The following is a 16,513-nucleotide window of genomic DNA, read 5'->3' on the forward strand; positions in this document are numbered from 1 at the left end:
TGAGTCCAGTTGGCCATTTGAGTCTGAGTCAAGATCGAGCTAGGAACTTTGCCTACAATAGAACATAAGTAAATATATATATAGTGTCAATTGGTCAACAAGGAGCATCAAGTATCGACAACTACCTAAACTTAAATGGCGTAAATGACATTACATCACCAACTAGTTAGTCATTAACTAACATGTTCATTTCTAGACTTTGAAAATATTACCGACAAAATGGAGTTTACTTTTCTCCAAATAGTTTTGATGGAATGGTTCGCATACAATATTAATGAATCTATGTGGCATACTTGTATGTCAATTGCAAGCTTTATTATGCTTTTGGAATGCAACTTTTGCAAATCCTAGGACCTTGAGTAGAAAAATAAATCTATATAAAATTGTTCTACTGTAAAACTGAGGCATGGAATTTGTAGTTTTGATGTGACCAATGAACCAACATGAAAAGGAGGACATTACTCAACAGACCATATGAAACCAATGATAATATACATCGGTGAGAATAAAAATACACTACACTAGTTTTTATGTGTAATACACATTTTAAGGAACAATCCATATGTTGAGTAGTAGAAAAAGAAGGGAATCCAAATGATTTCCAAACTCCTCTGCGACAAACCCATAAAGCCACAGAGGAACAAACACCATAACCAAAAAGGCAACATGCACTTTTGGTATGAAATGAGCCTCATAATGCATGCTAATAATATGGGTCAATTTGTATCACCTGGTAGATCAACCTAGCAGATTGTAAATGTTATCAAGAAGCCCCAACAATAAGTAACCTCCTTGCCTTGGCAATTTATACAAAGCTTCTCTAAAAGACCTCATGGCTATTAGACTAATTAAGTGTTATTACAATAATGCCTACTAAGGTTTCATATTCTTAAAATTGTTTAGGCATTGTTTTCTTGTTCTATCAATAGTACATTTTTGTGGGTGCTTTGTGTAGATATTGTAAATTAATTCTCTTGCTTACATATTAAGCTATTTTACAATGTAATTCGCACAACTTGTTCCTTCAATCAAATATGATATCAAAAGCAACCAGATCCCATAGGAGTGTACAGAAAATGGTTTACAGTGGCTCAAGTTTTTTCTATGAGGATTCTCCAAATTTTATGATGCGCATGAGAGAGAAGTAAGAAGCATCAAGCAAGAGTCTTATGTAGTTTAAATTTCGTCTATGTTGCATGTTTAATCTTGCAGTCTGAATTATTGGATACACCTAAGCAAATTTGAGCATCTTGGGCATTCCAAGTACACAAATATGCATGCTAATAATGGGGGTCAAGTTGTGCCTCATTGAAGGTAAACCTAGAAGCTTGGAAATATGATCAAGAAGCCCCAACAATTAGCAACTTCCTTGCCTAGGCAATTATATCAAATTTGTCTAAATGACTTGTTGATGTGTCTTTTGTAATGATCAAATTAATGACACCGACAAAGAATAAAATACCAGGGTATCTTATCCTCTCTTGAACAAAATCACTTGTATGCTAAGATTGTGAAACATCATACAAGAAATTCCAAGGTCCTCTTTGTTGGATTTCCTAAGGATCGCTGCAAATGTAAGTGCATTGCCCATAAGGCACATGCTTTCCATACGACAACCATCTCTCTTATATTGGATAAAATATGGATAGACACGTCCCTTCATGGGGCATGTCTATTCATTAATATTTAATTAATATAATAGTTTGTTATTAACTATACACATATATTTGAACATATACAAATATCAAATATTTAATATACATACATAATATGTATGTAACTTCAATTTAGTCTCATGAGTTTATCCAACTGAAGCTTCCAAACATTAATACTCCCTCTTAGCTAGGGAGGATAAACACATGATGATATATTACCTCAATGTAATATAAAGAAATTGGGAGTAATGGCCTCCTAAATGTCAACTCATTTGAGATTCACCACGTACTCTTTGAGCAATGGCCTCTTGAATGTCAACTCATTTGACATTCACCACGTAATCTTTGAGCAATGGCCTTTGCATGTTAAGTTGCAAGATATTCACCAAGTACTAAGAGTAATGGCCACTTGAATGTCAACTCATTTGATATTCACCATGTACTCTAGGTAATGGCCTCTTGAACATCAATTTGCATAACATTCACCATGTATTCAAAATGTTCAGAAGGTATGTGCACACGCATTCTCATAATGCTTCCCATATGAACATTCACCATGCAAAGAATAATCTATCATGATCTGCAGAGACATCATAAGATATCCATCATAATAGAAAATCAAGTTATTGTAAGATCATCACCTTTCAATAACTTCTACAAATACAAGTGATAATCATTTGAAAGTCATCACTTCCTCATGATATACACAGGGGGTAGGCCAATCTAGCTATGAAGAATATTTATAAATTGCAGTCCTCTTGATTGTTACAATTTATTGAGTACTGGAGAATCTGTTTCAACATGGTCTACTCCCTTTGAATCAATACGACCAAGATCACAGACAGTTGATTGAACCATTTTCTCTATCTACTCCCTCTCTTTTAAGGTAGCCTTCTAAATAAATATCAAGCGCCCTCAAAATCTCAATCTCCTCCATTTTCCTGAAATTAATTTATTATATATCGATGTTGACCCTTGACAAGTGAGTGTTCCTAAGCTTTGAATTAAGGGTCCCACTACCAATGGTACTTAACCTTTAACGTTGACCTTTCTTAATAATTTATTCTTATGGTTTCCAAATGTTATAAATTGTATTGTCCCCTTGGAGTTTGCAGATTTCTTCAATTCCATGTCAACCGACCTTGATGTAATATGGAGTGTTATCGTGCACTTTATTAGTCTTCATACACACTATTCAGTCTTGTTTTTTTCTTTTTCTAAACCCCAACAAATAGGTTGTTTTGTAATAATACATCCAACCTAGCATATTATATACTTGCCACAAGAATGTCGCTATGCCAATAAATTGGGAGAAGATCCTTTTTTATAAACTGTGTGCATTCTTTATGTCACTGCATGTATGATACTTATTGTCTATTAAAACAAGTCGCTTTGATTGTGCTCATTTGTGGCTTGCAATAGTCATAGTTGGAGCTTTTCCAATACAAAAACATATATATATATATCCTCCTTATAGATGCAGCGCTAACTGTATATTCTTCACTCCTTACAATAGTTTTTTGCCTTTTCCCTTAATGATAGTTCAATGATTGAATTGTGTCTAGTTACTTATGATTTCAGTATCATCGCAGATCGCATTGTCTTCTATTGAGTGTCAACAAATAGACTTCATGTGATTTTCATTAGTGTGGGGTTGTCGTTGCACCAAGAGACCGATCTGTCAATGCCCGATACAACCACTCAACTTATAGTACAGAGGAGGTAGTCAAGCCCTTGTCACAAATCCCGAGGGGAGTGCTGAACAAATTTCTAACAATCTCCCCCTTAGCGTTACCCGAGTGTCTAAGGATTTGAACCTGTGACCAAGCTCTGATACCACTTGTTAAAGTGGAGTTGCCATTGCACCAAAAGACCAATCTGTCAATGCCCGTTACAACCACTCAACTTATAGTACACAAGAGGCGGTTAAGCCCTTGTCACAAATTCCAAGGGGAGCGCTGAACAAATTTCTAACAATTTTTCTATTCCATGTCTCCAATTTGTATGTGTAAATTATAATGTTTTATGTTGGCATACTTCCCTCCTTATTCCATTCAATGTCTCCTCTCTGCACACTGAATTACATGACCCTGTCATCATGATTATCATTTTTGCTGTAAATCCTCTTCTACAGTTCTATGATCATTCCTTAATATCCTTTTCACAGGTTAGATGCTCATTGCTTCGCTCTATATCTTCTATTTGATTAAATTTCTTCCATTGCTTGTATATGATTCCTACATTTGCAGTTGGCTCTGATACCATGTTGGATTTCCTAAGGATCACTACAAATGTAATTGCATTGTCCGTAAGGTATATCCTTTCATGTCCCTTCACGGGGCATGTCTATTCATTAATATTTAATTAATATAATAGTTTGTTATTAACTATACACACACATATATTTGAGCATATATAAATATCACTTATTATATATATATATATATATATGTAACTTTTAGTCCCGTGAGGTTATCCAACTGAAGCTATGAAACATTAACACTCTTTATGGCCGAATAAGTTCAATGGTCGTGATATGCTCTGCCAACACAAAGAAACTTTATTATTTTCCCAAGACAAGTCAAAGAATACTGGTTTTGGAAGCTTTCTAACGATTTAGCAATGAAAGTATTTTGGGGGTTTTCTCAAAATATGTTGAAAGTAAATGAGATAAGGGTTGAGAAATTTATTCTAATCCTAGAAACTCAAAAGACAAGTACTGCCAAAGTGAAATCTACCACACTTTGCTTCACCAAATTCAATAACTACAAACCGAAGGTGCAATCTTCAAGGGTTGTGCAAAATATTTTCAAATCACAAATGAGCACCATCATGGAACAATGCACATTCAATGATTGAGAGTAAGCATCCAGTTAAATGGCTTAGACCAACCTTACACTACACATAGAAAACATCTAATAGTAAAAGCATGAGCAAAATAGTTTCACTATAACAAATCTATCAATCTCCTTCCAATAATCAACTTGAAAGCTGTTAGAAGTTGTAATCTTTCCTTGGTGTGTTTATAAACCAAGGTTAGAACTCCTTTCTTTATTGTTGTAATATATTAGGATATAAGCCAAGGTATCCTAATATATTTCTTTTTTTTCCTTTTTCCACTACATCTTATTTTGTCATCTACTGGAATATGTGAAGACAAATATTTATTCCTAATTTAGATTATTCCTCCTTAAGAGGAATCTCACACTTGGCCTCACACACTTATGAATGGTGGCATTCATAGACATGTGAGTTACATTCTAACTCCTCTCTCTCATCTCTATTTAAGAGATGACCCTCCTCTCTCAATCACAATGAGGTTTCTTCCTCTTCTCAATTATTGTATGAGCATTGCTCTCTATCTCTCTCTCTTCCTTCTTAGGCTTTTCATGCCTCATTCATAATGTCACAAGGGGTTTTCTTTGCTTTCCCCTTTCCAAATATCTTGTCTCATGGAGTTGGAGCTTGAAGCTTTCTCTCTCCTATTTTATGGTAATATCTTTTCATGCATTTACTCACTTAGATTCTTTCCTGGTTTTGCTTATTTACATATTTCTTTTTCCATTTCTAACATGGTATCAGAGCAGTTTAATCTTTGTTTTGAGTGTTTGCATGAAGGTACGATTCTTGGAGACTCTTGAGAGAGATTTCACTAATTTCTTCTTTAATCTTTTTAAGATGGAAGAAATTGAATTTTTTTTTGAATTTGGCTGGTTTACTGCCAAACCCGATTAACTTTTGTGTGCTCTAATTTGTGCAGGTTACTTCTTATTTTATATTAGTTTTTCATCTAACCCCCTTTGGTAGGCTTGCCGCCAAAAGGTTTTCCTATCTAGATATCTTTTTTACTATGATCTAATCACTCTCCAAGCTGACGATTTGAGTGAGACTCCACTGCCTCCTGAGGCTCAATGCCGAAACCCTACGCCTTTGTCTGTGATTGTGAAGATTCTCAATCTCCGCCATTAATGTCTCCTAGAGTGCCGCTTGCTGAACCTGGCACGCCTGGGGGTAGTCTTTGAGGCCGTGCAGAGCTCAGCCACGTCACCAACCTCACCCAGGCGTTCCAAGGGAACCTCCTTAGCAATGCGTTCAATCAGAGCGTCGCTCTTTCCTGCAAAGAACATTTCTGTGGCCACTGGCCCAGGGGCCACGCAATTTGCAGTTATCTTGGTGCCCCTCAATTCCCTCGCCAATATTTTGGTCATTGTCTCCACGGCAGCCTTGCTGGCCGCGTACGCCCCATATCCAACCCTAAGCGACCCTACAACGGAGCTGCTCAAATTTATTATGCGACCCCCGCCATGTTTGACCAGTCTGTTGGTGGCTTCTCTCGAGTAGAGAAACGCTCCTTTGCAGTTGACATTGAAGGTCGACTCCCATGATTCTTCGGGGGTTTCCACCAAGGGAGGGTATTTTGGGTCGAGAACACCCGCGCAGTTGACCAGAACGTGCACTGCGCCGAATGCTTCCTCCGCCACATCAAAGAGTTTGGCTACTTCGACCGCCTTGGAAACATCGGCCTTGCAGGTCACGCCTCGCACTTTTTCACGGCCCTTGTTAATTGTTAGGGCAACTTCCTTTGCTTTCTCTGCATTTCCAGCGTAATTGATCACCAGTTATGCTCCCTTGCGCGCCAAGTGGAGGGCGATTTCTCTGCCAATTCCTCACGACGCGCCTGTCACGATAGCCACGCGATCCTCCAGACTACTCTTCACACCATCACTGGTATGCCTCAATGCTTTGCCAGATCTCGCCATCAGGGGAGTTGTTATATGCGTATGATACTGTCTTGCATGGCTTTTCGGTCACCTAAATTTTAGTTTCCTTTTATTTAAATTCCCTCGTTCACCTATTTTTGGGCCTTTCGGGCTCCTCTGCATTCTTGTGGAATCACTCTGATTATGGTGATCTCCAGTGGATACATCCAGTTGGTTCGGCAACGGAAAGGTGAGAGGGATGGCCCCTAAAGCCAGGCTGGCCATTTACAAAGCCAACCGCCACCTGCCTGGGCTGAAGCCCTATTTTTGCAGCAAGCCAGCTTGAGTAATCATTTTTTTTTTAATGTTTTCTTGTCTTTTCATGCAAGATTCTTTCTCTTTTTTTAGCTCTTGACAGAGGCATCATTTGTTTTTTATTATTGCCTCTTGTCAACCTATTTTTGGCATGTAATCATTCATTGTCAGACAAGTGCAATACTTTATTTTAAATCTCTCTTACTATTTTACATGGTTTTAAGTAAGAAAAGGGAGAAGTTTAAGGAGGATTTTTTCTTTTTGAGAAGTTTTCTTAGAATTAAAAATTAAAACTAATCAAAGTTTTATTTTTAACATAAAAAGTTAAGTTTTTTTTAATATCCTCATTTATAATTCCTTTTTGAGGATTCTTGTCTTTGATGGTGGGCCCATCTTTTATACCTTCTCACTTGTGTTCACCTTGCATGGAGATTCTAACTGATATCTAATAAATTATGCTTATTGCTCTTCCAAATACTTCTTATTTATCTCAATTATTCAGCTTTATGAGTATCTTACACTATTGCCTTCATTATTTAATGATTTGATTTAATTGATCTATCTGCACATGGTTGCAGTTTTATGCTTTTATAGCATCGTTCCATGCACATGTTGGCACTTTATGGTTTTATAACATTGATATACATGATTTATATGATTTTTTTTTTTGAGTTGCATAGGGAGCCAATTTTTTCAAGGATAACTATGTAGGTCCCCTCAGTATAAATGATACATAGTTTCCTTATCTGGCCCATGGAGTATCCCTCCATCCTATATTGGTGTGCACTCATTTTATATGGAGTTTCCCTCCATTGGATCCTATCTATTCCACTTTGATAAGATAATATCTTTATGGAGTTTCCCTCCATTTGGTTCTATTGGTTCCACTTTGAAAGGTTGATATTTATGGAGTTTCCCTCCATATTGTTCCATTTTTGCTCCTCAATGAAGAGGATGTTATTATTGGAGTTTTCCCCTCCAAATTCAGATAATTTGATCCACTTTGAAGGCAATATGTTGTTATATCCTCATAATCCATTCGTTTGAGTATCCTAACAAATCATGATAATTCTAATTTGATCAGCATGTCTCTTTTTTTACTTTATTTTCATATATTAATGTGATAATGATCTGCATACTTTATTGCTTAGATCATGAGTCATGCATGTTATGGATTGATCACCCATTAACTTGCAGTGGGATGATTCATTAAGTGGACTGTCTATATCCACATGATTGATGCAATGTTGATGCACGTATCATTAGTTGGCCTTGTCTGTGGTCATTTGTGCATTAGTATATTTCTTTCATGAGAGACTTATTGCATAAAGATTGGTCATTTTGACCCATATTATGATCATTTTGAGCTTATGACTTATTTTAGATATCATGTTAACTCCATTGCATGTTGGTGAACACATTCATTTATTCTCATTTCTCTTAGTTCCTCCTTGATTAAATTATTATAACTTCATTTTTTTACTAACTGGACAATTCAATGTAATTCTACTTGTGGATAGTTGTCTTGTTTTTGTTCTTTTTTTTCAGGTGATCCATCAAGGAACCTTCTTGATTTTCCACATATGAAGATGTGTCTATGCTTCCACATTCAAAGGACTCATGTACTTCTCTTGGATCTACAAATGTTCCATATGGCTTGAAGACAATCAAATTACTTCATATTGAAGATTAAGTAGCAGATTTTTGTAAATTATGAGTTTAATACCCTTTGATGTAATTACCCCAAGTAAAGATTAAAGGGGGGTGTTAGAAGTTGTAATCTTTCCTTGGTGTGTTTATAAACCAAAGTTAGAACTCCTTTCTTTATTGTTGTAATATATTAGGATATAAGCCAAGGTATCCTAATATATTTCTTTTTTGTCCTTTTTCCACTACATCTTATTTTGTCATCTAGTGGAATATGTGAGGACAAATATTTATTCCTCATTTAGATTATTCCTCCTTAAGAGGAATCTCACACTTGGCCTCACACACTTATGAATGGTGGCATTCATAGACATGGGAGTTACATTCTAACTCCTCTCTCTCATCTCTATTTAAGAGATGACCCTCCTCTCTCATTCACAATGAGGTTTCATCCTCTTCTCAATTATTGTATGAGCATTGCTCTCTATCTCTCTCTCTTCCTTCTTAGGCTTTTCATGCCTCATTCATAATGTCACAAGGGGTTTTCTTTGTTTTCCCCTTTCCAAATATCTTGTCTCATGGTGTTGGAGCTTGAAGCTTTCTCTCTCCTATTTTATGGTAATATCTTTTCATGCATTTACTCACTTAGATTCTTTCCTGGTTTTGCTTATTTACATATTTCTTTTTCCATTTCTAACAAAAGCAAATCTAATATCAGTGAGGGAACAAAAAAACCATGGAAGCACTGAAATGTTTCAAGAAGTCGCCAAACTACAATGGCAACTCTATTATCTTGGTACCTTATAGCAACAATCTTAATGTTCGCTCCTTTACAAATGAGGGGTGAGCATCTTATATAGGCCCTAAGATTCCAATTGCCAACCAAGATCAAATTATGAGTACCTGAGATTTGGCTCCATAAGCCCTATTTAGGGTTAAGTCAAGAGATGGGAATTAATCTTACATGAGAAAGTCCACATGGAATAATAAAAAAGCCACTCAGAGGGGATGGATAAAGTTGACACACAATGGGGTAAGTTTTCCTCTGAGCAATAATTGGACAAAACTAGCCTACCCATAATTCCTTTCCTTGAATGCAACAAACCTAGAAAGCACCATCTCCAACTCTTCCACACTGACATTCAATGTTGATTATCACCTGAATTCCAAAATGCTTGCATTTCTGTCAAATCTATTGAAGTTGTTCTCCCAATCTTGCATTGAGTCCTAAATAGTGCACATAACATTTGAGAATATGGATACATTCTCCAAGTCATCTCTCAAGAACAAATTTATTTTAAAGAGCTCCTCTAGTTTGTTCTTCAAGTTATCTGCAATTATTTCTTCCTTAGTCAATCTTTGTGCAAACAGGGCTACAATTTTGTTGAAAATTCCTATCTGGATATTTCCAACTACCTTCCTCAATCAACCAGACTTGCTGGATTTTTCAAACATTTATTTTCTAGTGACTACTAAAATGTACCAACAACCAAAATCATACACCTCGTCATCCCTTATTATTTGTCATCAATCAACGTATTCAAGAATCTCCAGCGAAGCCTCCAAGAGCGAGATCATCTCATTTTGGTAAAGATGTTTATCACTCACTGATTATATCCTGGAAAGAATAGCGAATGATCTCCCATCCACTTATGCTAAGTCAACAAATTTCTCTGCCTCATTTTATGTCTTTCACCTATTCATTTGTGCCTTGAGTGGCTTTTCTCATTTCCTCAATAATGATCTCCCATCCACCCATGTTAAGTCAACAAATTTGTTTGCCTTGTTATAAATGCCTTTCAGCTACTCTTTTGTGCCTTCGGGGATTTTTCTTATTTCCTCAATGTCTTATTTTGATTCCCTAAGAAGAGTTGTAGGGCGAAGAAATGCCTAGTCTCCTTGCCTAAATGGATTAGATAAGCGTTACAAATATTGAAACAAGCCTTTGTTCTCATTCTTCACTTTTTGGTACTTTTCTTCTAATTTCTTCATTCTTTCCTCATTGCTTGAGCAGAATCATCAAATTCCTCTATTACCTATTACTTCATCACATGTCCCAAATCAAATGTTGCCTAGAGTAATCTAAATCTTGGTTTTATCAATCATAGACACTACAACAAGCAAAAAATTGGACCCCAATTTATCCCTAGTGATCTTGGAAAGTCTCTTTACCTTGCCCTTCTTTGTTGGCTTGTTGATTCAATATAGGATATCTCCTATAACTCTAATGCAGGATAAATATTTGAAGATCCCTCTACATTCTTTCCTTCAACCAATTTGGGGCTTGATAAGCCCAAATAATAGCTCGATGTGAATCAATGTCTACCATGTTTTCTCTATCCTGACTTGGGTTTGGGTATTGTCAATGTCATGGGACTTGGTTAATAAGTGTCTTTGAGATGTTTTTATGAACTTAGTATTGGACATCAACTTATCTTTTAATACCTCTTTGGATGATGAAACTCCTGTTGGACATAACTATTCAATCTATCCATATTAATTTTAATTATTTTTCATGAATGCTATTTTGACAATAAATGAAAATATGCATCGCATGTTTTTGTGCATACTAATATTATGATGCAAGAGTGATCAATGAAACAATATAGTCAAGTTGGCACTCGAGAAGGATCATGTCATGAAGATCAAGTCAAAACAGTTGAGGAAGGAATGACATTGAAGCAATCAAACAGTAAATTGTCTACAGCTTGTATGGAGCAAGTTGAATGATCACTGGTAATGTAAAATAAATCTAGGAAAGAAGTGGATAGGCTCTTTTTCTCTCTGTGTAACTAAACAATTAGTTGTTCCTTATTCAGTGGATAGTTTTCTTTTTTTCTTGCTCTGTAATAACTCTTGTTTGCCTATTCCTTTGGGCATGGAATAGCGAGTTGTTAGTTAGTAGTTTTTTGTTATAAATAAAGTTCTAAAACTTCCTAGGAGATTAGACAAAAGAACTCAATGAAATATAGAATTCATGGTTTCTGATTCGAGAAGAGGATTAGGATGTAACCAAGTTGCTTAGGTACCGATCACAATATGTTTTTCTCAAAGTTTACAGATCCAAGCCCTTATCCTATCTTGAGATTATACCCACAAGGCATTCAGGGTCACTAATCCCTACCCTATTTTGGGAATCAACCTATTGGTTGATTTATATAGGCCTCTCTTTGGAAACACTACAGTCCCTTCCTCCTCAAATACTGAATCATAATGAATCTGAACATGGACATATATGATTACGATTATAATTGCAGTATTACTAATGAGTATATATATTACAATGAAAATAGTAGATCATTCAGAAATATGTTATAGAACATTTAGATATGTACATTATATATAAATAATTCTGAGTTCATCCTTATTAATACATATAATAGACTATATAAAGTCTATATTTCTTACACACACATATATTCATATTAGAATATAGCATTAATATATATTATTCTGATTACTATTATCACTATATATATATACTAAGTTGCGTGGGTATCTCCCCCCCCCCCCCCCCTCCCGAGACCTACAGAAGTTCAAACCGGTTTGAACTTCGGGTCTAGTTCGAACTTGGTATTATAATAATATATGACCAAAAACACCTCAACAAAGGAGCTTGTATTATTATATTGATGTCATATGTTATCGTATTGATATTATATTGAATGTATATATTGAATATTATATTGATATTGCATCAACATTTTGCGATATATATTATATTGTTATTACTGCTAATTATATCAATATTATATTGTTAAGGGTAGATTGTTAATAATTACTAGTTATTACCGTTTTTTGTAGTAAATTATATTATTTATTTATTTATGTATTTTCTTTATATTTTTATTTTAATAATATTTATTATTAAATCCCATTTCAGAAAGGGGACATTACATTACTGGCAAAGTATGCTAAGGGTCATTTTGATCGTAAGTCTCCTATAAAATATTTTGCAAAAAACTTACTGAGCAGGTTTGGGACATATGGGAGCATAAGTTTGTAGAAGTGCCACTTTTGTGCACTTGAATTTTTAGGCAGCATGACCAGGGTTAATGCCCACCTAGTCCATATCCAATGAAAAGATGTGGAACCATGTGCATTTTTGGGAGACCAGCAAATCTGAAATACAAAGCTGATATATATATGCTATGGGTTTGAATGAAGACAGTGCAGCTACACCTATATCTGCTTCATTTTTTATGAGGACATAGGGTGACCAAGGCTAACAAAGTCCACGATAGGGTAGGGGGGCAGGTTGAAGGCTGTTGCGAAGAGTGATTCATTTTGGGTAATGCAATATAGTCTCCATCATTACTCCAGTTTTCCAAGACATTAGATATGAGGATTCAAATGCACCTAACCATAGATAGGTGTATGAGTGCATTGATAATATGCTTGACTGATTGAGGACTATTGTGTGAGAGGACCCAAGGACCACACATTAATTATACAATGAATGAACATAGCAAATCATTTGGCAGAGATGGGAGAAGCTCAACACTCCCATGCACATCACTGCCTATGCATTGAAACGCGGGTGGAGTTACACCCATATCAGATGTTGAGGTGAAGGTAGGATATTTTAGGGCCACAAAAGATGTATAATCATGTTGAGGTGAAGGTAGGATATTTTAGGGCCACAAAAGATGTATAATCATGTTGAGGCCACCATTATTTGTATGGAGTGTACAAAATTTGACACTCTTAAGGGTTATTGTAATGTAGCCAATATGGATATGGAAACTATGGTGCAAGGGGACCCAATTCTGTGGTAGAATTTTCATGGACTGTTTTCTTGACTACCACTCTATACATCCAATTTATATTTCATGTTTTTTATTCTTCAACTTGTAAGAAAGAATTGGACTACTTACGCTTCATCCACTCTCTTAAGGGGACCAGACTTACATCTAGAAGAGCAGAGAAGCTTTGATTGTACATAGTGTGTTGCATCTCATTGTCCCCAAGACACTTTTGTACAACGAGAGTTCCAATCGCACAGTGGGATGTAAAGCCAGAGGAGCCAACACAGATTGATGAAGATGGTACAGTTACAGAGGCAAGGCTAGTTGGTATTAGTTTGGTGTAGTTGACCATGTTGTGTCCAACAGTTCAAGCAATGCGGAGTTTCGGAATGATAAGGCCTTCACTACATTTTGTTATTTTGACATTACTATACTCAATGGAATCATCTTTACGAGATCAATATAAATTTCAAACTTGACATTTTCATTGTTCAAACCAGTGTTACCAGCCTTGTACTCCCCTCGGACTCAGTCAGCCCCAAATTGGGCTTGGACTCGGACTCGGCAGCTGGACTCAGTAAGGACTCGGAAAGGACTCGGGAAATTAAAAACCCATGAAATTAAAAGATTTTTAAGGATTTTAAGTGTTTTTCATGCATCATTTAGCTAATTAACATCAAATACACAATAATTGAGATAAATAGAAGCTATTTTGCACACATATACAACTTTTCATAGATCACGTAAGTATAAATGCAAATTTTTGAAAGAAATTACTTAGTTAAACTGAATAACATAATAGAAATCTGAAATATAGTGCAACTATAAAATGTCTACAATATCCATGGAATATGCAATCCATGGAATCAAAAGTTCGAAACATATATTAAAAGAAAGGCTCATAGTCATCTATGTCTTCCTATGAGTACACCTGCGATAGGTCATGGAAGGCTCTATGTAGATGTCAAGCCTGATGTCCTCAATTTAAAAGGACCCTATACAATGTTAAATTTCTAGTTAGCATCCAGATTAATGAGGAAATTATTGAAAACTATAGCTGGTAGGATGGTTCTTCTTTAAATCATTAATGCCAAAAGTTGTATGACTAACTAATTGATTCCCAGTATGTCCTAGTCAATGTCAAAGCTAAAAGGAACCTAAAGTTTTAACATTGATTCTATACAATGGTCCCTCCTCCTAAACAACTCGGTGCAGCTGTATTGAGTCAAAAAGAGCCTGTATTGAGTCAAATGTACCTATTTTAGATGTTACTTGCATATTAAAAAGCTTGTTGGTGTTTTTTTGAATGATTGTAGTTCTTCACCCCGTCTCCACTCTTACAATGTGTTCAAAACTAGTCTGGACTTTTTTTAATGCAGTTTTCCAAGAAGCATTTGACCTTTATTTTTAGGAGATAGGTAGGGATGAGATAATAAGACTGGTTTTCCAGAAGATTCATTTATTTTGAAATTATTTCCCAGGTCACAATGATTTTGTAGATCCTCACGGACAAATTATGAAGATATTAAATGAAGGATCTGCTGTTGTCAAGAAAGAAACTAAGAATGCACATTTGTGGCAGCACAATATTAGGAAACTGGATGAAAAATGTACTAAAGAATACATGGAGTTCCCAAAAGAACATATAAAATCCACAATTATGACGCTCTAGAACTTGCAGTAAGCAATAATCAAACTATTGATTTAGAAATCTGAAATCAAAAACTTTGAGAATTGAGAGATAAGTGGTAAAGTTCAGTCTCCTTCTAGCTGTGCTACTTACTTGGAGAGTAATAATGGAAGACGATGTTAAAAACAATTAAAGTTTCCTGATTACTGTTTATATGTCACTGTTTTTGGACTCTAGTCATCAGATTGTTTCATTTGTGTTGAATAAAGTGGCTCGGGACATTAAAAATTTGTTTCTTTGTCCCTTTTAGATGTTGTCTGCTGGCCAAGTCAGGCTGATGGGACTTGGCGAGTCAGCCAGGACTCGGCCGAGTCCGAGTCCTGAGGCAGTTTGCCTCGTTTTGCTTGGCCCGCCTCGAGACTCGCTGAGTCCTATAATGCTAGTTCAAACTTCAATGTTAAATTGTTGATATTGAATGTTTACTTCAAATTTTGTTAGCGTTCAAGTATTATTTTACGAATTTGTCAGAGTTTCATTTGAAATTTGAAATTTAATTCTTAAACATCTTTTACAACAATTTTTAAAGCACTATTTGTATATCAGTGCTGCTGCATGCGTGTGTGAGAATGACTGAATGTATTAATACATTTATGTGTGCATGTGCTTACATGTAGCCTTCATGTATGTGTATATATTTAAATGCATTTATGTGTTTATCTATAGAGAACCATAAATCACAGTCATGACACTCAAAAGTAAATGGAGCACCAAAAGAAAGTTTGCAATGAATTATAATTTGTCCATATCAACAAGCACAAAAAAATACAATGGCATCTAATGCATCCAAAATCATAGCTAATGTGATGTCAGTATAGATGTTAAGATGAAATCTGCAATATGAAAAAAGTGTTGCACCTTGATTCTACGAATGCCAAAGACATTGAGACGATACGACAAACCAGCAAAAATGCCACAAAGTCCTGGTATAAATGTCCTCCTCCATGATGAAAGAAGCAGCTGCTATTAACAGAGATATATGAGTACCTTCCAAGTGCAATGTAATACAAGTGAAATAACAATCTTGCTCCATAAGTCAGTACAAGTCCGCAATATGTAATGGGAATCTTCTACAGAAAAATGTTTTTACCTGAAGCCCAGCAAGATAGACAAAGGATTTGTCAGAGAATCGAAAACCAAATAAGCGAAACCATGTTGAAACTGGTATGTCAAAGTAAAAAGGTATAAATGAAGAAAATATCAAGCCATATGGTCCAGATGCGAGGGCACTTGAAGTAGGATCTGCAAAACAGCATAAAAGAAAATAAGTTTATATGTGGAGGTCAATAATTAAAAGGATATGCTATAAATATATCAGATGTCAAACTTCTAGCTTTGGAGGTACAAATTGCAAGGGCAAAGGTGTTGCCTCCGGCTGGTATTCAAAGCATTCACATAAGACGGGAAACTCAGCCATTGAAGATTCAAGCCAGTGGCATTATTAAAAACACTAATGTATAGTTGAACTATTTCAAGCTTTGCATAATAAACATCAAAAACAAACTCGATAAGATACCCATAAAGTTGGCATATAGCTTAGCAGGTTGAACATAGATGTTTGGTATTATATTATAAAGAAAAAAAAAATTGAAGAAATCATTCCATATAATTGAAGGATCCTAGTACATAAACAAAAAGTTTTTAATGAAAATAATTTATGGCTTCAGATTAAATAACTTAATTCAAATGTAGTGAAACACAGGGACTTGCACCCCTTCTCAAACCTCAAACTATATGTCCCCAAGACATCTCCACATTGGG

The 16,513-nt window shown here is 35.6% G+C and overlaps 1 protein-coding gene and 1 pseudogene across 2 annotated transcripts in view; both read right to left on the minus strand.

Annotated features, from left to right (window-relative positions):
- Positions 1-16,513, minus strand: part of LOC149534035 (Ubiquitin-associated (UBA) protein) — a 174,185-nt gene that overhangs the window by 79,300 nt on the left and 78,372 nt on the right. For both annotated transcript variants that reach the window (XM_089803037.1, XM_089803038.1), the window contains exons 5-6: positions 15,843-15,994; positions 15,611-15,712 (exon numbers count right to left, since the gene is read on the minus strand). In XM_089803037.1, the coding sequence (XP_089659163.1) occupies positions 15,611-15,712; positions 15,843-15,994 (254 nt within the window). The remainder of the gene's footprint in view (positions 1-15,610; positions 15,713-15,842; positions 15,995-16,513) is intronic.
- Positions 5,621-6,415, minus strand: LOC149534036 (short-chain type dehydrogenase/reductase pseudogene; annotated as a pseudogene).

This window comes from Cupressus sempervirens, chromosome 10 (genome assembly GCF_028749045.1).
Source record: "Cupressus sempervirens isolate cs-2001-9-10 chromosome 10, ASM2874904v1, whole genome shotgun sequence".
NCBI lineage: Eukaryota > Viridiplantae > Streptophyta > Pinopsida > Cupressales > Cupressaceae > Cupressus > Cupressus sempervirens.